The 23,473-nt window shown below is 49.5% G+C and overlaps 1 protein-coding gene across 1 annotated transcript in view; it reads right to left on the reverse strand.

Moving 5' to 3' along the window:
- Window positions 1-23,473, reverse strand: part of SCN5A (sodium voltage-gated channel alpha subunit 5) — a 78,185-nt gene that overhangs the window by 33,042 nt on the left and 21,670 nt on the right. The window contains 9 exon segments of the mRNA NM_001002994.1: window positions 868-1,224; window positions 2,476-2,649; window positions 11,109-11,347; window positions 12,220-12,352; window positions 17,572-17,937; window positions 18,715-18,894; window positions 20,246-20,443; window positions 20,971-21,112; window positions 22,009-22,072. Coding sequence (NP_001002994.1) covers window positions 868-1,224; window positions 2,476-2,649; window positions 11,109-11,347; window positions 12,220-12,352; window positions 17,572-17,937; window positions 18,715-18,894; window positions 20,246-20,443; window positions 20,971-21,112; window positions 22,009-22,072 — 1,853 coding nt within the window.

Here is a 23,473-nt window from a genome sequence, read left to right on the forward strand (position 1 = left end):
TATAAAGAATAAACAGGTACCTAGGTAGGTGATTGAATGAATGAGCAAATGAGGAGGGATGCAAATGGATGGATGGATCCATGGCTAAGTAGAGAGCTGGTTGGATAAATGGGCAGATGGAGAGGACTGGTGAATGAGTGAATAGATTGTGGGTTGACAGACGGATGTGCGGGTGTATTAGTGAGAGGAGGGATAGATAAGAGAGTAAAAATATGGGTGATGGATGAATGGATAGATCATGGGTGGATGAGTGAATGGATGGGTGGACAGACAGTTGGGCAAATGGATGGATGAATAGGTGTGTGTATGTGTTAATGAAGAGAAGTTGATGGATGGATGGGTGAGTGAGTGAATGAATAGATGGACAGATAAACAGGTGAGTGAAGGGATGGATGGGTATGAGAATGAATAAGTGGGGGTGACGGATGGCTGGGTGAGTGAGTGAATGAATAGATAGGAGGACTGGTAACTGAATAAACAGACTCATGAAGAGGTGGACAGATGGATGGTAAGTCAGTGGGTGGGTGACTGATAAGTAGATCAACGGCTGGATAGGGAGATGTATGGATGAGTAGAGAGATGGAAAAATAAGTGAATAGACGGAATGGTGAGCAGATGGATGAGTAAATGGGTGCCTAGGTGGGTGGATGAATGAATGGATGAATAGATAGATGGAAAGATGGGTAATGAATAGGTGGGTGGGTGGGTAAATGGACAGATGATGAGAGAATGATCGATAGATGGATAGTTTGATAGATGGCTGAGTGAATGAGTGGATGGATGGAAGGAAGTTAAGTGAATGGACAGAGGGGATGACTGGATGGGTGAATGTGTGTGTGGTGTATGTGAGGCCACTGGCCAACTTACCACAAGGTTGCCAATGACCATAACAAGCAAGAAGACGAGCAGGCACAGTGACTGCCCAGACACCTCCATGCAGTCCCACATGGTCTCGATCCACTCCCCACAGAGGATGCGAAAGATGATGAGAAAGGCATGGAAGAAGTCCATCATGTGCCAGCGGGGCAGCAGGCCCGAGTCACTGATGCGGTGCCTCTGTTCTGAGTAGTTCTTGCCAAAGAGCTGCATGCCCACCACAGCGAAGATGAACACGATGATGGCCAGCACCAGCGTCAGGTTCCCCAGCGCCCCCACTGAGTTTCCGATGATCTTGATGAGCGTGTTCAGGGTGGGCCAGGATTTGGCCAACTTGAAGACCCGCAGCTGGGGAGGGAGGTGTCACTGTGAGGGGCTCTAGTTCCTGCTACCATGGACACCCTTAACACTGCTAGCTCCTGCCTAAACACCCAGGGGGACCACAGACACCTGTTTCTCCCAGAGCACTCACTGCTGTTTCTCTCTACAGCCTGAGGCAGCTTTGCTGGGCTCGGCTCTGGGAGTCAGGACAACAGCTCCAGTTTCATCTCCCCAACTCAGCCTTGCTCTTCAGCCCCACACCAGCTTCCTACCCTGCCTCAGGCTCACTTCCCAGAACTCCTTAGTAGATTTCTCCAGCACGGGATGTCCTTCCTTTTCCAGACTCATCTTCATCAGGTCAAACCATCTCTGATTTGCCCAACTGCCTCTAACTTTCTCTCCTCTCAGTTATCACAGACAAAGAGGGCAGGTGCCTAGCATCTCTTGAATACCTGCTGTGCCAGCCCATGCTTAGGATGGCTTACCTCATTCAGAGCCCCAGTAACCTCTTGAGATGAAGCCAACCCTTTGACAGATGAAGAAGCCAACCCTTAAAGGTGGAGTAACTTATTTAAGTCCATTAGTTCATGGCAGGGGAGTCAGGATTAGAACCCATAGCTTGGACTTTCTCCGCCCCTACCATCCTGCCTTCCAAGCCCCCAGTGAACCCAGCAACATTGCCCAGACTTCCTCCAGGAAGACATCCCTGATCTACCTTCAGTCCCATGTGTGGAGTCAAAGAGTGGTCCACAGACCAGAAGCTTTGGCATCACCTGAGACCTACTAAATTAGCATCTGCAGTTTAACAAGATCCCCAGATGATTTGTATGTGCATTAGAGTTTCCAAAATGCTGACTTTGAAACCAGCATGCAGAACCCCAGGAGAGCTGTCAGCAGACCTGACTCTACCTGTTATTTGCCATGTGGCTTTTGGGAAATTTATTTCACTTGAGTCTTAGTCTCCTCATCTGTGAAATGGGTATGTAGAAATACTAGCTCTTCTCCTGGGATCCTATGAGGACTAAATGGGGCATGGTGAACCATAAAGGGCTTTGCAAGTCATCAGGATGGCCATCCCAATAGTTTCCCCAGAGGAATGTCTCCCATCTTGCCCCCTCTGTACTCCCCGCATCACCAGCACTGAGGTACCCAGCAAATAGCTGTTGGACGAAGTCAAGATGGATCAGAGTAGGGGTGACTGAGCGGTGACCTCAGAGGGAGTTGCCTTAGTGCCCCATACCCCCACCCTGCCCCCCTATAGTGGACCCAGTTGGGTACCAGGCGGAAGGAGCGCAGCACTGAGAGGTTGCCCATGCGGGACAGGCCCAGCTCCATGAGGCTCAGGATGACAATGATGCTGTCAAAGATGTTCCAGCCCTGCTGGAAGTAGTAGTAGGGGTCCAGAGCGATGATCTTGAAAGTCATCTCTGCGGTGAAGATCCCTGTGAAGACCTGGTGAGGGACAGAGAGATCAGGGTTCCCAGTATTTGGGCTGGAAAGACCCTTGGGCCAGGAGGGGTGCCCTGCTTTCTGACTCTTGCTCCCACAGGGTCCCCCTCCTGGGCTGCAAGCTCTGACTGTACCCTGGCTCCCAGGGAGTGCTTGCTTGGCCATGGCCCAGGGCCTTGGGGATACCTGCAGCCTGATGCCCCAGCTTCCTCTTTGGCTCACTACCCACGATCTGCCAGCCTGCCAGAAACAGCCAGATCCCTCTCAGGCCCCACAGAGACTTATAGCTCAGGAAGCACCTGGGGGGCAGGGGAGGCTGAGGTGAGGGTGACACAACCCAGCCTGACACCTTCCAGCCCGTGTCACCACAGGAAGTACTCTCATTCCACATGTGCCAAATACACGTATTCCTGCAAACACTCGGCTTTCATGTCTCAGGGCCTTTGCCCATGCTGTTGCTGCTCCATCTTGTCCACACACTGAACTCTTGTCTGTAATAACAGCTAGCCAACTCTTCTCGAGGGCATGACAATGTGCCAGTCCTGGGCTAGAATGCTCTGTATGTGTTGTTCCTTTTAATCCATCTAACAACCTGATGAGGAAAGTATCATCATTCCCATTTTACAGGTAAGGAAACTGAGATACTGACATGTTAAGTACTTTGCCTGTATGGAAGTACCGTACATAGCTGGTATGCTGGAGAACCAGAAAATGAACTCAGTGTTGTCCTTTAAGATTTAAAGCAACCCCCTCCGCCTCCTGGAAATATTCTTGAGGTAGGCAGGGGCTCGGTTTTCCTCCATTTGTTGGCACAGAGTTGGGAGCCACCCAGCCTCGGCCAGCAGAGTCTCGTGGTCCAGGAGCCCTTCGTGTGGTGGGCCACAGAGCTGTGACCATTTCCAACTGCTCCATGGTGTGCCAATTGCCTCGACAGGGAACTTGGTTCCCGCAGGAGGGGATGTCCTAGGAAGGCGTGGCTGGCAGGATGCTGGGCCTGCATACAAGGCCATTTGGAGCTGACGGGGTTATTGTGAGGATGGGGAGGAGTCACGGAGGTCTTCTGTGGGTGAGGGCTGAGGTGAGAGGGCCAGAGCATTCCTGGGGCAGTACCAGGGCTGCGGCAGTGGCCAGGGAGGAGAGGTCAGAGACAGGGAGGCCGAGTAGCTTGCTGAGGTCAGCGAACAGGAGGGGATCACCCAAGCCTTGGCAACCCCTGTGAGAGCTCTGTACTGAAAGGAAAGAAGGAGAGATACCTGGACCGGTCCCTTCCCCCTCTGCTCAGATAAGGCCCTGTGGTGGTGGGCTGGGGGGCAGGGATCGGTACTGATCCAGGGAGTGGGGCACCAGGATGGCAGGTGGGCACGTACCTGTGCATGGCCACGCAAGGCACTGCCCACCAGCCAGCCCTCATGCCTTCAATGGTCCCTTTAGGGCTTGTGCCAGAGAACTGATCTTACACCAGCTGGGATCTTAGGGAAGGGAGGGCCCCCGAAATCTCTCAGTCTCAGCTCTGATGCCTGGGCTCCCCTCATAGTGGGGAGGCATCCTTGGGTTCTTCTGCACCTTTCCTCAGCACCCAGGCCTGTCCCTGGGTTCTGTATCCATAACATTTTCCATCCCTCTGACTGCATCTCTGACTGCATCTCCTCCTGCTCTTCCAGCTTGTTTGTCTCCTCACTGTCGTTCCTCAGGGCCTTTGTATATGCTGCTGCCTTTCCTTGGGCCATCTGCCCTCCGCCACCCACAGGGCTCACTCCCTTCAGGTTGGGGCTTAAAAGCCACCTTAATGGATGAGGCTTCCTGATGTTTAAAATCAGGACTTCCTCCCACCAAACTCCTCCTCCCTCTTCTCTGCTTTGTCTTTCCTTCACTTACCACCATGTGACATACTGTGTATGTAGCTACAGATTTGGCTAGACTGTAAGCTCCATAGGAGGGACCTTTTCTGCCTACTGGTACAAGAATTGTGTGCAGCCAGGAGGCAATCCACTGATGTTTGCTGAATAAACATACAAATACTTGGGCCTTTGACCTTAGGCTCCTGCAGTGTCTGGTGTCCTGCCAGCCACACTCCCTGCACTGGGTCTCCCTGAGAACCCCTATGGGTAGGGCCTGGGAGACTAGACCCTCTGGTCTCCCCCCCATCACCTGTTTGAGCATGCCAGGGTGGGTGTGTTCTTAAGGCCTGTTCAGCAGACCCATGAGTGCTAACTCATTTCTGGGAAGGGAGCTCAGGAAAGATCCTGTCTTTGCCCAAGTGCAAGTCTATTTTGACAGCAAGAGAGCAGATATTAGTTGGCACTGGAAGTCAGAAGAAAAAGACAGCAGAAGCTCTTGGGGAATGCAATGCCTCTTGGGGACATGATAAGGAATCAACAGCATCACCTGGAAGCTCTTCAGAAATGCAGAATCTTGAAGATCCGTGACCTGCTAGAGCAGAACCTGCATTTTGATTAGGTTCCCAGGAGATCAGAAGTTTAAGTAGTACTATTTTTCAGCACTGGTTTTCCAACTTGGTGCTTGATCCCAGGACACCAGTATCATGACCTGAGCAGAAGGCAGATGCTTAACAGACTAAGCCACCTAGGCGCACCCCCCTCCCCCGAGAGCTTTAACAATACTGATGCTTGGATTCTACTCTCAGAGATTCTAGTTAAATTGGACTAGAGTGCAGTCCAGGGATTGACTTGTTGTCGTTTAACTTCCTAGGTGATGCTAATATACTGCTAAGCTTTCGAAGCACTGCTTTACAAGTGCATAAATTTTGGTGCCAGATTCCTCCTTCCAAAGGATCAGCCCAAGCTTTCTAAGGCCATGTGATTAAAGCTTGATGCCTTAAGACACGTAGAGAATGGCAGGAGACCCAGGTTCCAAAGCTAAGTCTGCCACTGTGTGATCTTGGGCCTGAGCCTTGAGTATCCTCCTATGTAAAATGGGAATGATGACGACTCCATAGGAAGTGTCTAAGAGTTAGAGCTAATGGATGCAAAGCAGATGCTCCCTACTGGCGGGCCGTTATTGTTATCATGGGCAGCATTTATTATGACTGATGAGAGTGGCCGAGAGTGCCAGGCGCAGGGCTGCTTCAAACAACTCTGCATGTTTTATAGGCTCACTGGGATCTGGCAGGCAGAGACTGTGAGGGTGGAGACCCACTTTCCCTGACTCCTGGCAGGATGGCCAGTGAGCAGTGCTGATGGCGGCTTCCCAGGAAGTGGGGAGACCTTTGGGAAACTTAAATTCTCCTTGCATATTTAATATCTTTAACGTAAACTTGCTTTTAAAACTTCATTTCTGTGAACATCCTTCAATGTCAATTAAACATGTCTACGGCATCTCTTTCCCTCCCTCCCTCCCTTCCTGAACAGTTGTGGAATATTCCACTATACAGATGTGCCATAGTATTTCCCTCTGAGGCATTCTTTTGTCCCTCTTAAAAACATTGCCATAATAAATAATAACCTTCCACATACTTGTTTTGAGACATCTTGCCCAGTTCTTTTCTTAGGATAAATTTCTGGAGATGGAATTGCATAGTCAATGAGCATTTTTGGAGATTCTGACACATATATTTTAATTGCACAATGGTTGGAGATTGAAGCATACATGATACCCTGTCTTTGGTGCAATTTGCCTTGAGACTCAAAATGTGGTCATTCTGTAAATGTTCCGTGTGTATTTTCTCTAACTCTTGGGTGCTGTGCTCTGCACATTCATTAAGTCAAGCTTCTTTTTCTGTTATTCAAGTCCTCTAGACCCTTGGTGATGTTTTACAAGCTTGAGCCATGAGTTATGGAGGATGGTCTCTCACTAAGATTGTGGTCTTGTTAAACTGATCTTATTATCTGCTTTACATAGTTGGAAGCTATGCAATTTGGTGCATACAGATAGAATTGTATGTTCCTGGTGAATTGTTCCTTTCATCTTTATGTTTTGGATCTCTTTATCCTTCAATAATACTTTTTCTTTAAAGTTTGATAATAACACAACTCCATCAATTTTCTTGATAGTATTTGTCTGTTCTCTCTTTTTCCCATCTCTTTTAGGGATTTGGATCTCAATATATTTAGGTATCTTCTGTAAAAATATATAGCCGCATTTTATTTCTTTACCAAACTGACAATCTGTCATTTAACTGGTGACTGCACTCCCTACCACTATTTATTATGATTTCTGGTATATGTGGACCTATGTCTTCATTTTATTTTGTGTCTTCTATTTTTTTAATTTAAATTCAATTAGCCAACTTATAGTACATCATTAATTTCAGATGTAGTGTTCAATAATGTATCAGTTGCATATAACACCCAGTGCTTATTACATTACGTGCCCTCCTTAATGTCTATCACCCAATGTGTCTTCTATTTTTTGTTTCCTTTTTTTCTCTCCTTTGCTTTCTTCTATTAGATTGAATTGTAAAATTTCTTCATTTTCCTCTCTACTGGCTTGGCAATTAAGACTTTCCATTCCTATTCTCTTAGAGGTTACCCTACAAGGTTTAAGAATCAGGCTTAAGTTAATAACACCTAAATTAATTAATATTTCAGAATGAACATGAACTTCAGACCATCCTACCTCCAATCCCTGCTCCATGCCTGGCAGGAGGGCCACTGAGCAGTGCTGATGGTGGCTTCCCAAGAAGTGGGGGAACATTATAGTTCCAATGTTTTAGTTCCTACTTTTTATACCCTTCAGTCATCCTTATTGTTATTGTTTTTTTTAAATTTATTTATTAATGAGAGATACAGAGAGAGAGAGAGAGAGAGAGAGAGAGAGAGGCAGAGACACAGGCAGAGGGAGAAGCAGGCTCCATGCAGGGGCCTGACATGGGACTCGATCCCGGGGCTCCAGGATCAGGCCCTGGGCTGAAGGCAGGCGCTAAACCGCTGAGCCACCCGGGCTGCCCATTGTTATTGTTTTTACAGTTAATGTTTGCTTAGCTTTACCCACATGCTTACTATTCCTTTCAGGTTCTTCTCAAAACTGCTTCTGCTATCATTTTACTTTCTTCTAAAGTACAAATTTTTGTTATTGTTTCAGAGAGACAATTTGTGTGTGGTGGACTCTTGGTCTTTACTTACTATCCTTTGTAAATGGTAGGACAATTAGAATTCTAGGGTGCCCACTGTTTTCTCCAAGAACTTTGAAATGATTATTCTACTGTCTTCTGGATTTGGTTGGAGCTACTGTGGAGTTTCCCATCTATGCAACAGTTGTTCCTTAGTAGGCAACATTTCTTGTTTTGGTTGCTGTATGTTATCTTTGCTTTTGATGTTCACCATGTCTAGATATTTTATTTATCCTGTGCAGGACTTACTGTAATTCCATAATCTGAGGGTTCATTTCTTTGATCAATTCTTACCCATTCTTTTCTTAAACATTGTTTTGTCTGCATTCTCTTATTTTTTTTATTTTTTTTTTTTCCTTTGGAACTCCTATCGCTCTATGCTTGACCTTCTCATTTTGACTCCATGTCTCTGAACCTTGATTTCAGATTTTCTATCTCTTCATATCTTTACATTCTGGGCAACTTCCTTAGATCTATAATTATATTAATTTAATTTTCCCTAGCTATATGAATGTGCTATTTGATTTATACATTGAGATTTTAATCCCAGTGGCTATATTTTCCATTTTTAGAAATTCAATTTGGTTCTTTTCCAAAGCTGTTTTATTCTTTAATGTTTAATTCCTTCTTTTTAAAAAAGATTTTATTTATTTATTTGAGAGAGAGATAGAGATAGTAACAGAGATAGGAAGAGACAGCTCAAGAAGGGAGGAGAGGGAGAAGTGGGCTCCCCACTGAGCAGGGAGCCTGACGTAGTGATCCATCCCAGGACCCTGAGATCATGACCTGAGCCGAAGGCAGATGCTTAACTAACTGAGCCACCCAGTTGCCCTGTTTAATTCTTTCTTTTATGTCTTTAGTTATTACGAACATTCTTATTTTATAATCTGTATTAGACAGTTTATCATAAGACATTCCTAAGAGGATAAGCCTCTGTATGTGTGTATGTGTGTCTGTCGGTCTGCTGACTCTTCCTCATAGTGGGTTATTTCCTTGTGTGCTTTGTAATTTGGAGAACAGACTTGGCCTGGGTTAAAAGTGTGTCTTCCCAGAGAAGTTTTGTGTTTGCTTCTTGCAGTGGCCCCAAGATATCATAGGGTCACATTATCTTTTATTTTAGGCACAGGTTCCAGAAATACTCAGCTATAAATTTGAACTCCAAATCTATATAAGGCCAAATTTACAGTCATAAGCTTCCAGAGGTTCCTTTTCTCCTCATCTTCAGCCCCAGCCAAGACTGACAAGCTTCCTTCTTTATCATTTCCCAGTTTTGGTGCCAGGAGTTTTTTCTGGTTCACCATTCTACTGAACTAGGGTTTTATATTCCCATGGTTACTCAATTCCAACCCTTACCCACACTGTCTAAAGACCTGCCTTGTCTCTACACGTTCACTAAAATCCAAATCCCCAGATTACCCAAATCAGCAATATCACCTGCTCCCAACCCCTACCAGGGCAACTACAGAACCCTTTTACATGTTTACTGCTATGGTTTTTAAGTTCCTCTTTGTTTCTGGCACTAGGGGATTTTTGTTACTTTCTCATGAGCTTTGATATGCATTTCAGAATATCTGCTGTATTTTTAGTTGTTTCCTAGTGGAGGACTTTTCAGGTTTTTTGGTCCACAATGTTAGGAATAGAAGTTGCATTTGCTTTCTAGATGATGAGCTAAAAGTCAAATCTATTCATCTTCTCTTTTATGGAAATGGTCTTTAATGACATGCTTAGAAAGGTTTTTCCCATACCGAGATTATTTTCCCATGCTTATTTTTGTGCTTTTGTTTTTTTTACATGTAACATTTAAACCACTGAGAATATATTAACTTCAAGACAATCAAAACCTTTCACAGTAGTAATAAAGCTATCCAAATGAAACAAAATAGAGCTATACTCCAACTACATGACCTATTACTAACAATAGAACCCCAAGTTTAACACAGCTTCAATCACAACTCAATGATCCAGGGAAGCCACCACTGCTCTTTATCACCTTGATTTGCTGCTCAGAGCAATTCAGTGGTCACATTCCAATAAAACCACATTCAACTGCAATCCTACATAACCACCATCTGAAGACCACCCAACACACCAGGTACAATAATGCTTGAGACACCTACAGACTATACAAGAGCTTTCCCTTTGTTTGCATATAGAAGGAAAGAAAGTAGAATTATGGCAAAATGGACTCACATTTACAAAAAAAAATTGAATAGACTTTGAGATAACTATCTAGAGTTCTAGTTAGGAGAAGTGATAAAGGAAGAAAATCATCAGGCTCCATAGTGTAGGAGACCTGCCTGCCTGGGGGGCTACCTGTGCCGCTGAGACTGAGATAGGGCTGGCTCTGTAGTAAGAGAAAGCTTGGACTGAATGGCCCTCTCCTCCATCCCATCTCAGCGATGATCCTGGGAGCTCCTTTCAGAGGCTACTGGGCTCTTGGCCAACCTGACCTGGGATCCCCTGGAGAAAGGCTATCTGTGTTTAGCTGGGCAGAACCAGTAGGGCCCTGTCTCTCAGAGTCAGGAAACAGTAGTTACATGCCCATCTCTGCCACCATTATGTTACCTCTTGAGCCTCAGTTCCCCACCTTTAGAATAAAGAGGTAGGACCTGATCTGATCTCAAGGAAAAAAAAAAACCAATCAGAATCAGAACCCAGACATTCTGACTTCCAGGGGAAGTCTCTTTAATAACAGCGCCAGTGATAATAACCACAGACCGCAGCTATCATTTATTTTGAGTGCTTACTGTTTATCAAACTCTGAGCCAAGCACATTATACACATTATCTTATTCAATCCTCATTAGCTTCCTATGGGCTTGATATTGTCATACTAATTTTACATTTATTAAATTAAACAAATACTTATTGTGCCAATGACTGAGACTAAGTAATTTGCTTCAGGTCACATAGTTAGAGCTGAGTCAGAATTCAAATCTGGCTCTGCCTGATTGACTCACTGCATCCAACTATCCATCCATCCATCCATCCATCCATCCATCCATCCATCCATCCACTCTGTCCTTCCCCCTTCTCTCTATCCATCCATCCTTCCCCTGAGAGAACTGCTGCTTATTGCATTCATTCTCCTCCTCCATTACTAATCGCCATATCTCACATCCCGGTGCATTTCAAGTTCACCCTCAACTCACTTTTGTTTTCTAATCTCCAGGCATCTTTATCCCCAACTCCTCACTCCCAGCTACATCTCTCAGCTCCTTAAAACCTGATCCTGACACTTCCTGTTCCAAGAGGTCTTCCACGGTGACTCCCACCTTTAGAAGACCCTTTTGTGCTCTGAATGTCCCCTCACCACCCATGAAGGCTGTGCCAGCTGGCCAAGAGCTCTTCACACCAGGATGCCCATTTGAGAGTTGGCTGGTGGCAGCCCTTACCAGGTTTCCGACCTGCAGCATCTCCTCAAACTCAGCTGTCATGTTGTAGTGCTCCAGTGCCATGAAGAGCGTGTTAAGCACGATGCACATGGTGATGGTGAGGTCGGCGAACGGGTCCATGACCATGAACTTCACTCTCTGCTTGATGGACATCCACAGCGGGCAGCACTCCCAGATCAGGTAGCGCTGGGCAAAGCGGTTCCAGCATGGTGGACACTTGCGGTGAGACTCTTCCAACTCTGGGGTTGGGGGGGGCAGCCAGTGAGCTGGTTTGTTTTTGTGGACTGACTCACATATAATTTGGTATCCCAGAAAAGACATATGAATTAGCTGGGGAGAGGTCAGGGCTGCTATGTGACAGGGGGACAGCGAGAGGGACAGGAAAGCTTAAGGGAAGATATGGCTTATGTCGCGGCCCCTGCCTCTGGAAATATGCTAGGGGAGGGCCACAGGAGGGACAGGAGGTCAGGATGATGTTCCTTAAGACAACAGTATCACATAGACATGGGGCCACCCAACAGGAGACAGGCTGAAAAGGACAAGACAACATCTGAGACAGGCAAGTTCAGCTCTAAGGACAACCAAAACAAGAAGAACAGACGTGGGCATCTGGGACATGCTGGACAGATGGTGGTGCCTGGAACAGGCCAGAAAAGATGTGAACACATATGGGACAGGAGGGAACAAGATGGGGGGGTGGTGTCAAGTTCAGACTGGGACAGTTGGGGGTCGCCTGGGGCGGGACTGGCCAGGACAGATGTAGGATGCCTGGAATAGCCTGTGGTAGACAGGGAATGACTGGGAATAGGCTAGAATTGGCAGGTCTGGGCCAGGATGGTCCCAGGAAGGCATGGGGCTGCTTGGGAGTGGACAGGATGAGATAAGGGAGCACCCAGGACAGGCCGGGACAACTGTGGGGATGTTTGGAAGAAACACAGATAGGCTTCCTGAGGGTAACACGGACTAGAAAGTCTGGGCCTGCTCTGGGGATGTCTGAGGCAAGCCCAGCAGCTGGTGGGGGGCAGAGGGGAGGAGAGGCTCAGGTCAGGCTATGTGGGAGGGGGGCCTCAGGCAGGAGTGGGGGCGTGTGGATGACAGCAGGGGTGCTGACCTTCCAGTGCACTGGTGAGGACGCTGACTGCGCTGAGGGCCCGCTGTCGCTCTCCTGGCTCCTCGAAGCCATCCACACATGGAGCCTGTGGGGTCAGCATCTGGGGCCTGCCTGGCTCCTCCGACGGTGTGGTCTGGGTGCAACCAGGAGATATGCATGAGGGCACAGGGGTCCTGTTGAACCTGGGGCAGCTGTTGGGCCTGGGACAGAGGTCCCAGACTCAGGTTGGGAGGACCCACGGGGAGATAGGATGCGGGTCTTGACAGGGCCCGGATGCTGGGTTTCTCGGTTCCCAACTCCCTCTCTATTAGTAACATCCCCCATCCCTCTTGACAATCATTTTCTCCATCATCTCTTGTCAGTGGTAGTTCTTGAGTGTGGACAGGAAACTACATGTACCAAGTTCTATCAACCAGATGCTGTCAGTATACATTAGTACATGCAAAAACAATCTGGGAGTCTTAATTGACCACAAGCTCCCTAGAGTCGACAGCATAAAGAAACATAAGGGAAAAAAATCTACCCGGCTCTAAGGTGACATTAATAGAAGCATAAAGCACAATGCTTAGACATGGCTAGTGGGAGCATCTGTGGAGGCAGTTTGGCTCTATCTACCAAGAAAATGTTAAATTGGCTCTGCAATTCCTCATCTAGCAATCTAACTTCATAAATAATTATACACGTGCACCAAAAATACATATGCAATGATGCTCATTATTGCAGCGTTGTTCCTAATACCGTAAAGACAAGACCAATCAATAGAATACTAAAATCAATTATGGATACAATCTGACCCTGGTCCCTGATACAGTCAGTAAAGAGTGAGAGGCAGTTCCTTGTGCGTTCCCATGGGAGCACCTCCCAGACAAACAGTTTGATGAAAAAAAACAAAAAGATCAAGAAGATACACACGGAATCATTAAAGTGAGTATATCTGGGGAATGGAATTGTGGGGCGAGGTCTTCTTTCACTCATACACTCCTGTACCATGGGATTTTTTTGTCCATGTGCTGGCATCATTTTTGTAAGCAAAAGAGCCAGGTCTGCAGACAGAGATGTGGTGTGCCCGACAGAGGGAGATGGCAGTAGGAATTCTCGAAGCTTACTCAGAGCCCCGCCTCCCAGTACGTGTTAGCAGGGTCCTATGTGACCACAGTGCAAGAGCCTGAGCTGGGGCTGTGCAAGGCATAGGGCTGTTCAGCATGCAAGCATAAGGCTCTAGAATCTCTGTTGATCAGAAGGAAGAGGGGCCTAGGCTACCCAGGGCAACAGAGTCAGGACCAGGGGTGGTCATCAAAGTGATCTGAGCTCAAGCTAAAGTCAACCTTTGCAACTGGTGGGACTGCCCTAAAATGATGCCTAGGGAGGAAGTGAGCTCCTGGTCACAGAAGTATGCAAGCAGAGGCACCTGAGAGGGCTGATGGGGTTGCCAGTAACAGTAGTACCTGAAGTCCGAGGCAACCACAAACCTGGCCAGCTTAACTCACAAATGTGTCTTAACTTTGCCGGCTTCTCTTCTCTTCCTCAACTACCTGTGATAGTCTGAGTTAGCACTTTAGCAAACGTTTACTCATTCGTCTCTCACTGTGGGGGATGCACCCTTCCCTGTCCCACAAATGACACACTGGCCCTGGCCACTGGAATGTGAGTGGACATGATGTGAACAACAGCTCCTTCGGTCTATGAAAATAGTTTCCTCAGGTAGCTGCCTCCTGTCCAGCCTGAGCCTCAGCACAGAGACACATGGAACAGCCCTGAGCCTGACCCACAGTGTGGAGCCAAGCCAGGGTGCAGCCTGAAACAGAGCTGCCCAGCCAGGCCCCACCTAGAGCAGCCAAGCCATGCTTATCCTGCCGATAAGTCAGCACGAGAATAAAGGCTTACTGTTAGCCACTGATCTTGGGGGTAGTTTGTTACACAGCATTACGTAGCAACCACTGACTGATACATCACCGTAGCACAAGCTATTATCTCTTCTCCCTTCTCTACACAGTAGAAAGGGGCTCACCCCCGTTTTTAAAAAAAGATTTTATTTATTCATGGGAGACACATAGAGAGGTAGAGACACGGGCAGAGGGAGAAGCAGGCTCCATGCAGGGAGTCCAATGTAGGACTCGATCCCAGGACTCCGGGAACACGCCCTGAACCAAAGGCAGACACTCAACCACTGAGCCACCCAGGTGCCCCCTGAAAGGGGTTCCCTTAAAAGGTAAATCAGGTCATGATAATCCTCTCCTCCCCTCACCCCATGCTTTCCATCTTACTCAGACTAAATTCAAACTCTTCTATTGGCTACAAAGCAGTACAGTCCAAATCCTAACTCATCAACTGTACCCCTTCTTGCTGTTTCCATCACACCTGACCCTGTCTGGCTCCCTCATGCCTCGAACACGTCAAGCTTCCTCTTCTTCTGGACTGTTGTACTTGTTGTTCCCTCTGTCTACAACACGCTTCTTCCACATCTTTGTGGCTGGCTTCCTAAAATCATCTGCTTGTCCATTTTAATGTCGTCTCTAGAGGCAGGACTTCCTGAGTATTCTAAGAGCCATCCCCAACCCTCACCCTAGCAACATGCTGTCTCATGACCCTTATTGCTAACCTGGAAATATCGACCAGTTTGCCATCTGTCTTCCTGACTACAGAGTAAACTCTGCGAGGTCAGAGCTCTTGACTGCTCTGCTCACCACTATATCCCTGGAGCCTCCAACTCAATGCAGCAGGCTGGCACTGGGCAAATGATGGTTGCGTGGATAATTGCTCAGAAATCAGAAGGCGTGGGTTAAGTTCTAGCCCTGCGTCTAACTTGCTCAATGACCAGAGGAAAGGGGGACACAAGTCTAACATGTGGAGGAGGAAGAAGAATGGTCATTCCCCACCCCCTCTGGTCTTCTGGGCCAGGCACTCTCATATAGACGGTGGACAAAGGAAAGCTTCACCCTCTACTCTCTCAACTGGGATAAATTAAATATGAGCTGTCTGTTGGGCTGGCCCTTCTCCTCTCTTGTCTTGGTTGAGCACCCACTATGGGCTCCACACTGTACTCAGCCTTCAGATTCCAAACTGGGTACCCAGTGGAGGCAGAGAAGGCATTCCCAGGGGCCGAATGCCTGCTAATCTCTTTAACTTTACAATGTCTCCATCTTGGTCTGCTAGGTAATTCCCTTAACTTTGCAAATAAGCCCCTTGGCCTGCTAATCCCTTTGAGGTTACAAATGGGCCCCACAGAAGTGAGAAAGGGTGAAGTCAGAGTTCCCGGTAATGAAGTGTTTGAACTTGCATTCCTCCTGACATGTGCAGCACAATGAGATGATTTTCTCCCTAATGAGATTAGGAAATTCTATTAGTGTTCTGGGCTGCCGACCTGATCCACAAGGCTAAGCCTCCAGGGCTGGATGTGCAGGGGGGCCCAGGCCACCCGGGTTTGCTGTTTCTGAAAACCTCACCCTCCAGGTGAGGGCTCAGGCCCCTCCAGGCCCGCCCAACACTGTGGTCTGCCCCCAGGTGCTCCCAGGACCATCTCCCTGACTCTGCTCCAGAAGAGTGTGAGGGCCCTGGGCACACAGCAGTGTGCCCCAGGAGTCTTCACTCCTCCTGCCTCAATAATAGAGCTAACAGATAATAATAGTAATCACTCGAACTTGAGGCAAGGACTGGTCTAATCACCGGACATATTTTTAACCCTTTTAGTCCTCAGCAGAAGCTGCTGATGTGGATACGAATTTTATTTACACTTAACCCATGAGGAAATTGAGGCATAGAGCGACTCCTTAACCTGCGCCAAGTCCTGTAGCCAGAGCCAGGGTCTGAGCTGGAGCAGAACAGACCATTTGGCTGTAAGCCATTTCTCTTCAGCCCCACCTCCACCTTCCTGATCAAGGCTCCCTGTCTTGTCCTAGCTTCCTCAGAAAGTCTCCCCTCCTGTGTCTCCTGCAGGTTCTGGGGTATAAGCCACACCTTTGCCCTTTCTCCAGGTGGGTGGCCTTGGGGGTAATGTTGGGGGCAGCAGTCAGCAAGGACATTCCAGGGCTGCTGGGCAGTCATGTCTGTCATGGGCTCAGTTGACTGAGTGATCAGAGCTCTGGTTGGCCTTTCATGCTCTGGTCCATCTCTCTGCTACCTTTTTTTAAAGGATTTTATTCATCTATTCATGACAGAGAGAGAGAGAGAGAGAAAGAGAGACAGAGAGAGAGAGAGAGAGAGAGAGAGAGAGAGGCAGAGATACAGGCAGAGGGAGAAGCAGGCTCCATGCAAGGAGCCTGACTCGGGACTCAATCCCGGGGCCTCCAGGATCAGGCCCTGGGCTGAAGGCGGTGCTAAACCGCTGAGCCACCTGGGCTGCCCCTTCTGCTACCTTTTTGATGGTAACTCCAACTCCTTTTGACTTTGTTCCCTGAGTTCTGGGCATTCTGACCTCATGGCATTTCCTTCAATATGCTGGGCACATTCCTGCCTCAGGGCCTTTGCACTGGCTGCTCTTTAGGCCTGGAACATGCTTCCCTCAGATGATATAATGATGGTATATTATTATAACATTATCACAGCATCAACATACTCATAACATCCTGATTGCTGGACCCATATGAGACCATTCATCCTCACAACAATCTGAGATGGGTGTTTTCAATTCATTTTACAGATGACAGGCACAAACAGAAAGAAACTTGCCCATGGCCATCCAGCTGGTAAGCTCTGAGCTAGAATTCAAACCTAGTTTGTGTCTGGAATCTGGGTGCTCAATCATCCCCCAGAATTTCAGAAAGCAGCCTGGCTCCCACCCCTGCCTCTGGTAGGTCTTCGTTTCAATGCCTCCTAAGGAGTACGGGATCCCGCTCCCCCATGCTTACTTTTGCCCTCCCACAGCACTTACTACTTGGGCTAATGTTTACCATTTTGTAAAGTACTGAAGTATTTAAGGCTTGGTGAATAATTGTTGCCCAGAATCCTGTGAGTATCCCCTTACCACTCTGGTCCCTTTCTCAGAACCCCCTGCACTGCCCAGGATCCAGCAACCCTATGGGTTAACACCTGACACACACAGGGCCTTCAGGACTCCGGTCCTGTGCCACCATGGCATCTCAGTGCCAGGGCTTTATTGGTTACTAAATATTTAACTGTTAGTCCTATCACTCAATGTTATATACCATATACACATATATGTCTATTTTCTTTGTTTTTTTTTTTTTTTTTTTTTTTTGCCTGCCTGCCCCCATTAGCATGGAAGCTCTATGAGGGCAGAGATTTTTTTGCCACACTTATTCATCCAGAGTCCAGCATACATCAGGTGCTCAGTAAATACTAAGTGAATCTGGGAGACCAGATCTGCCCTGGGGCTGCATCACGGGGCTGGCTCACCGTGTCTGGGGGGCGATCCAGTATCACAGGACGGAGGAGGTGGCTTCCTGGGGAGGTGGCCTCCAGATCACCTGCCCCCAGCAAGGAGACCACCCCGTTGCAGTCCACGGTGCTGTTCCTTTTACCATTGAGGGCGGGAGCCGAGGTCCCTGGACTGAGCTGTCCCTGGGCACTAGGCTGGCGCAGAGGCCAGGGCACCAGTAGGGACGTGCGGTGGCTCTCGCTGTCTCCCGCTGTACTGTTTTCATCATCTGCAAAATCTGTCTCCGAGCCCAGGTCTCGCCTGCGAAAGGTGAAGATGCTCCCACGGCTGGAGCGTGGCTTCACGGAGGTCCTGCTGAGGCCATGTGTGCTGCTCAGGCGATTCTGGGGATACAGGGAGAAGGCACACCACCAAGCCAGCTCTTTATGTGCTCCCAGCCTATCCCCTGTGATGTTCTCGGAGACTGAGAGGTTGTCTCAGAGCAATGAGAGTTTTTTTGTTGTTGTTGTTTTGTTTTTTTAAAGCAGGCTCTGTGCCCAGCAGGGCTTGAACTCATGACCCTGAGATCTAGACCTGAGCTGAGATCAAGAGTTGGATGCTTAACTGACGGAGCCACCCAGGCTTCTGCTGGCCACTCGGGAATTGGGGGCGCTGAGCCAGGGTGTGTTCACAGGAGGGGGTATAGTTGGTCCTGCATCATCTGGGATCTCTGCTCACTTAAAGCTTGTGCCTTTGGGGCTTTGAGATCCAAATTTACCTGGGCCTGAAGCTGTGGCTGTGGCTGGGCAGGAGAAGAAGGAGGCACGAAAGCTTCTGGTGGTGCAAACAGGCCTGGCCTGAGCAGGACCTGGGGCCATCAGCCATGTACTTGACTCAAATGGGTATGTCTTTGGGTGCCTACCAATCTACACCACAGGGTAACCTCTGGTCCTAGCCCCAGCCCCAATGCTGGTGACATCACAACACCCAAACCTAGCTGGTGTCTCTGCCCAGACCTCCTCCACTCCAAGAATGGTCATGGGAAACACGGAGGGCTGGAAGGGGGCTCAAGGATAGTCTCCTTGGGGAGCAACCACGGGGGGCTGCACCAGGGGCCCAACATGATGGGCTTTTGATGCCAGACCCACACTGAAAGGGTCAGAGCCACGGCCGGGGATTACCATTGCTCTGGGACCATCCTCCGAGTCGGACTTGGGGAACCTGTCATCCCCACACTCCTCTGTCCCCGAAGACATTCGTTTTCTCCTCTTGCTTCTTCTCTCATGTGTGGTTACTGGGGCCAAAGGGGACATCTCCAAGGAGCTGCGGGACACAGTGTCCACACCCCTGATGGTGAGGGCCTGGAAAAGGTGGAAGAGGGGTGTTTTGGTTATTGAGACTTTGTGCAGCCTCAGGCTAAGGCAGGCCGAGCAACTCTCAGTATCTCCATTTCCCCATCAGGAAGTAGACTTGCACACTTAACCCCAGACCAGAGTATCATGGAGAGATGAGCTCAAACAGACCCAGCATGTTTTGAAAAGAATCAAAGTCCAGGGAAGAGGAAAGAAGTGGCTGATGTGGGCAGCTCTAGGAAGAGGGGAGTGTGAGGGACAGTTGAGGTGGGAGGATGTTGGTGAGCAGAGGAAGCAACAGAATTAGAGGGCAGGACATCTTCTAGAAGGTTCAGTTGGCCAAAACTGGTGATGGGGGAGGTAGCGTGGGGCAATGAGAAGAAAGTGAATGCCTACATGGCTTCTAACAGCTTGGTCTGTAGTTAGCCTGCAGTACCTGTGTGTGGAGTGATGGGTAACCAGGGCAGCACTGCCAGGGCTTATTTTCCGAGCTGGGTCAGGCTTCCGACCTTGGACCTTCCTCACCAAGCTTCCAGAAGACATCCCTTGACTAGGATAAACTCAGTCCATGGACATGTGGTTCTCTTTTATCCAGCATGCATTAGGTTCCTTTACACAGGAGCTACCACCTTTACCTGGCAGCCACCATTTTTACCCAGCTGGCACTGTTTTCTCTGAGAAGACACCATGGTCATAGGGAACACTTTCCTCAGCAGGCACCACACTCACAGCACCCACTTGCACCCAGTGAGACTTTTACCTAGTAGGTGCCTCATGAACAGGCACTGTCCTTAACCAGGTACCAAATTTTCACCTAGCAGACACTACATTCACATGAAATACTTTAACCCAGTAGACGCCAGCATCGCTCAACAGTAACTGTCTTTTATCCAGTAGATGCCACACGTGAAGGCACCAGCTTTTCCCAGCATGCATCACATGCGCAGACACCTGCTTTACCCGGAATGCATCATACCCACAGACACCTGCTCTACCTGGCATGCGTCACATCTGCAGACACTAGCTTTACCCAGCATGCACCATGCTTATAGGCACCAGCTTTATTCAGCAGGCACCATGCCCACAGGCACCAGGTTTGCCTAGCAAGTAGAAGGTTAATAGGTATCAACTTTACCCAGCAGGACCTGCCTTTTATCTATAGATGCCACACTTACAGATAGCAGCTTTACCCAGCAGGCACCAGCTTTACCCAGCATGTACCAGGTTTGTAGGCACCAGCGTTACGAAGCAGGTGTCATCCCCATAGGCACCAGCTTTGCCCAGCAGGCACCAGGTTCATAGGCAGCCAGAATCAGGTGAGGACTTGCTTTGGAGGCTCCTTGGCTGCATGCTCACTCACCTCATGCTCTTTCTTGAGCATCTCCATGGCCTCCTGGAAGCGCTTTTCCTTCTCCTCTGTCTCAGCAATGGTGGCTTGGTTTTGTTCCTCGTAGGCCATGGCAACCACAGCCAGGATCAGGTTCACCAGGTAGAAGGAGCCCAGGAAGATGACAAGCATGAAGAAGATCATATAGATCTTCCCTGCAGACCTCAGGGTCTGGGGGAGTAAGGCAACAGAGGTTATCTTCACTGGGGCCCTTTCTGGGTCATGGTCATGGTCTTGGAATTTCAAGTTGTCCAGTCAGGCTACGCCAAGAGTTCAAATGGCCACAGCTTGGGGAGGAGTAGAGCATATCCTGCCTATAGAGGTAAGTATTCTAACCCATAGAAAAGAATGACCTACATGCAGAGGATAGTGTCCCATCCATGGAGGGAGGCAGAATGTTCCAGTCGACAGAGGAAATGTTGCATGCATAGAGGCAACTATTCCATCATATAGGGCAGAGAAATGTCCTACTCACAGAGCACAGTGAGCCCCATACAGAGGGAAGGGTACTTGGTTACCAGCAAGAAGTTTCTTTGCTTGCTGTTCCCATTCCTCAGATGCAAGGGTTCCTGTCCCTTATTCCTTGAGCCTCCCCAGCTCTTGCCAGTGGAGAAGCTGCTGGGGCCTCTAGCTAATCACCTGTGCATCCTGGTCCCTAGCCAGTTCCTGGTGTTCCTCCCGCCCATGCACCCATGTACCTGCTGGTAGAGGCGCTCCCAGCAGTCCTGTGTCATTAGGCGGAAGAGCGCAAGGAAGGCCCAGGCAAAGGAGTCAAAGCTGGTGTAGCCGTGGTCAGGGTTCTCCCCTGCCTTTAGGCACCGGTAACCCTCGGGACATGTCCTGCAGTCAGACACACAGACTCTGTCCCCTGCCGTGAAGGGCCCGCCCCCTAAGATGCTCCCTGGGCCTGACTCATCTCCCTGGGTGGCCCAACATGTGCCCCACTGCTTCATGAGGCTGACTTTCACAAACTTAGTGCCACACGGTTGGTCCTGCTGCCGTGACTTTCCACGCTGTGCCTCCGGCCTGGGACACCGGTTTCGCCTTGTCTCTCCCCATCTGTATCAGCTAGGCCTGAACCCAGCTCCCTTCTGCCCACATGATACACCATCCCCGCTGTGACATGAGTCGCCTCTCCCCTCACAGAGGAAGTGCCAAAGGCCTGGCTCACAGTGATTTCCTCTGGCTGCTTACCCCACAGGGAGATGGGCACAGAGTAGGCATGCAGTGGGGGGGTGGGGGGGAGGGCAGTGAGACTTGGCTGAATAGCATGAGGCTGAACAGCACGGAGCCTGGGGCAAATGCCAGCCCGTGGGGTGGATGGATGGACAGGCTGTGATTCTGGGGTGGACAGGCTGGGGTCTGGCCACACCTGGAGGATGTACCCCTTTATGTGACCATGCACACAGGCATAGTGAGGGGAACTGATGACTCACAGAGCTGGATGGGATAGCCTCTCTCCCAAAGAGAGACTGCTGGGCTGGACTCACGAGTGGGGGAGATGGAGGGTGGGGGTGGGGTACTCAGCAAGTGGGAGGGTGCAGCCTCTGTGTCTTGTTAATGTCCTAAGACTTTCCAGACAAATCTCTTTGGCTATAGGAAGGGCTGGAATTTCATACTGAGAGATGTGGGACTGCAGCCCCACAGAGTACCAGGGGACTCCCTCCTCCCCTGCCACCCTCACCTCACCTCACCCCTACCCGGTGAGGTGGCCCTGGGGGCTGGGCACCACATACCCGGCATCAGAACTGTTCCCACACAGTAACACATCGGAGGTGCCATTCTTCAGCAAGTAGTTTCCTGAAAGGGGAATGACCGATGCTGAAGAGCATGTGTGGCCCAGACTCCTGGGGTTCCCGCTTTGTGCCCAGGACTATGGTGGGGGTAGACACCTGAGGAACAACACCAGTTGCTTCCCTGGCCTGCCTCCTGCTCCCCCCTAGATGTTCAGCTGCCAGTGTCCCCCACGCTCACAGAAGACTCAGGAAGTCCCCATAGGGAGCTTCTGTCCCCTGCCCCGAGGAGGACTCAGGAGGATAGCTGGGGCGAAGAGAGGCCCTGACCCAGGAGGCAGGGGTCTGGGCGGAGGCCCAGCTCAGCTACTGAGTCACTGACCTGGTCTCGGCAGGCTACCGCCCGGCTCCATCTGCACCACTTCTCTGTGCCTAAGGTGGTACAGGTGATACCTGCTACTGTCACCGTGGCGTGATGATGCTGCAGTATGCTCAGACGGGGCTGGGGCTGCGCCAGATGCCATATGGGACACATAGTCCTGTCCTCTCCTCTGGCCAGTGGTCAGGCCCCATTACTTAACACTACTCGCCTTAGTTTTAGGCAGCAGTTCTCAAACTGTGGTCCCCACCCCGCGAGAGCAGACAACTGGGACCTGGTTAGAAATGTAACCTCCTGAGTACCACCCCAGATCTGCTGACTTGGGAACTCTGGGGGTGCTGCCCAGCCACAGTATGTGCTTCCTGGAGCCCTGCTGGTACACATGAAAGTTTTAGAACCGCTGCTATTTGGCCACAGCTGAGCCATAAGCAAATTGAGTCACTGAGCTTCATTCCGTTTCTTTTTCCAAAGCGGACTGCTGGTGTAGCGAAGAGGCCCTAACTTCAGAATGTCCCTTGGGGCCTTCAATCTGCCCTTGCACCAGTGTCTACCTTTGAACCAGACTGATGGTCTCGGTTAAGAGAGGTGCTGGCCATTGGCCTGGAACATTGAAAGGCACGTATCACTGAAATGGCCGGAGGGGCTCATGTGACTTTGTACAATCTCCCGGCTTGTTCCAACCCTCTCTTGGGGTTCTGTGGGGCATATGTATGGAATTAACGTCTTGGCAAGGAATTCTGAAGTTGGCTGAGACATCCCATGCCAAGCAGGTGGGACCTCCACTCTGAAGGCTCACAAACTACCCCAGCTCCATGTCCCGCCCTTTCTCTGGCTAATGCTCCTCTCTGGATAGGTAGGCCAGTCTTCTTTCCCTTCTCAATTCTCTGGGGTCAGTCCCCCTTCACCCTCAGCACCTGCTGTCCCTCATCAGCCTCTCCAGCTAACTTCCTACTTCCTGCTCTTCAAGTGTCTGGTCATCGAGTCCAAGAACTCACGAGGGCAGGCCCAAAGTCCTCACCCCTCCCGTCCTCTCCTGGAGTTCCAAAGGGCAGGGGCTGGGATCCCAGAGCATATCTTGGGGTTTCTGGG

The sequence above is a fragment of the Canis lupus genome, chromosome 23, assembly GCF_011100685.1.
Source record: "Canis lupus familiaris isolate Mischka breed German Shepherd chromosome 23, alternate assembly UU_Cfam_GSD_1.0, whole genome shotgun sequence".
NCBI lineage: Eukaryota > Metazoa > Chordata > Mammalia > Carnivora > Canidae > Canis > Canis lupus.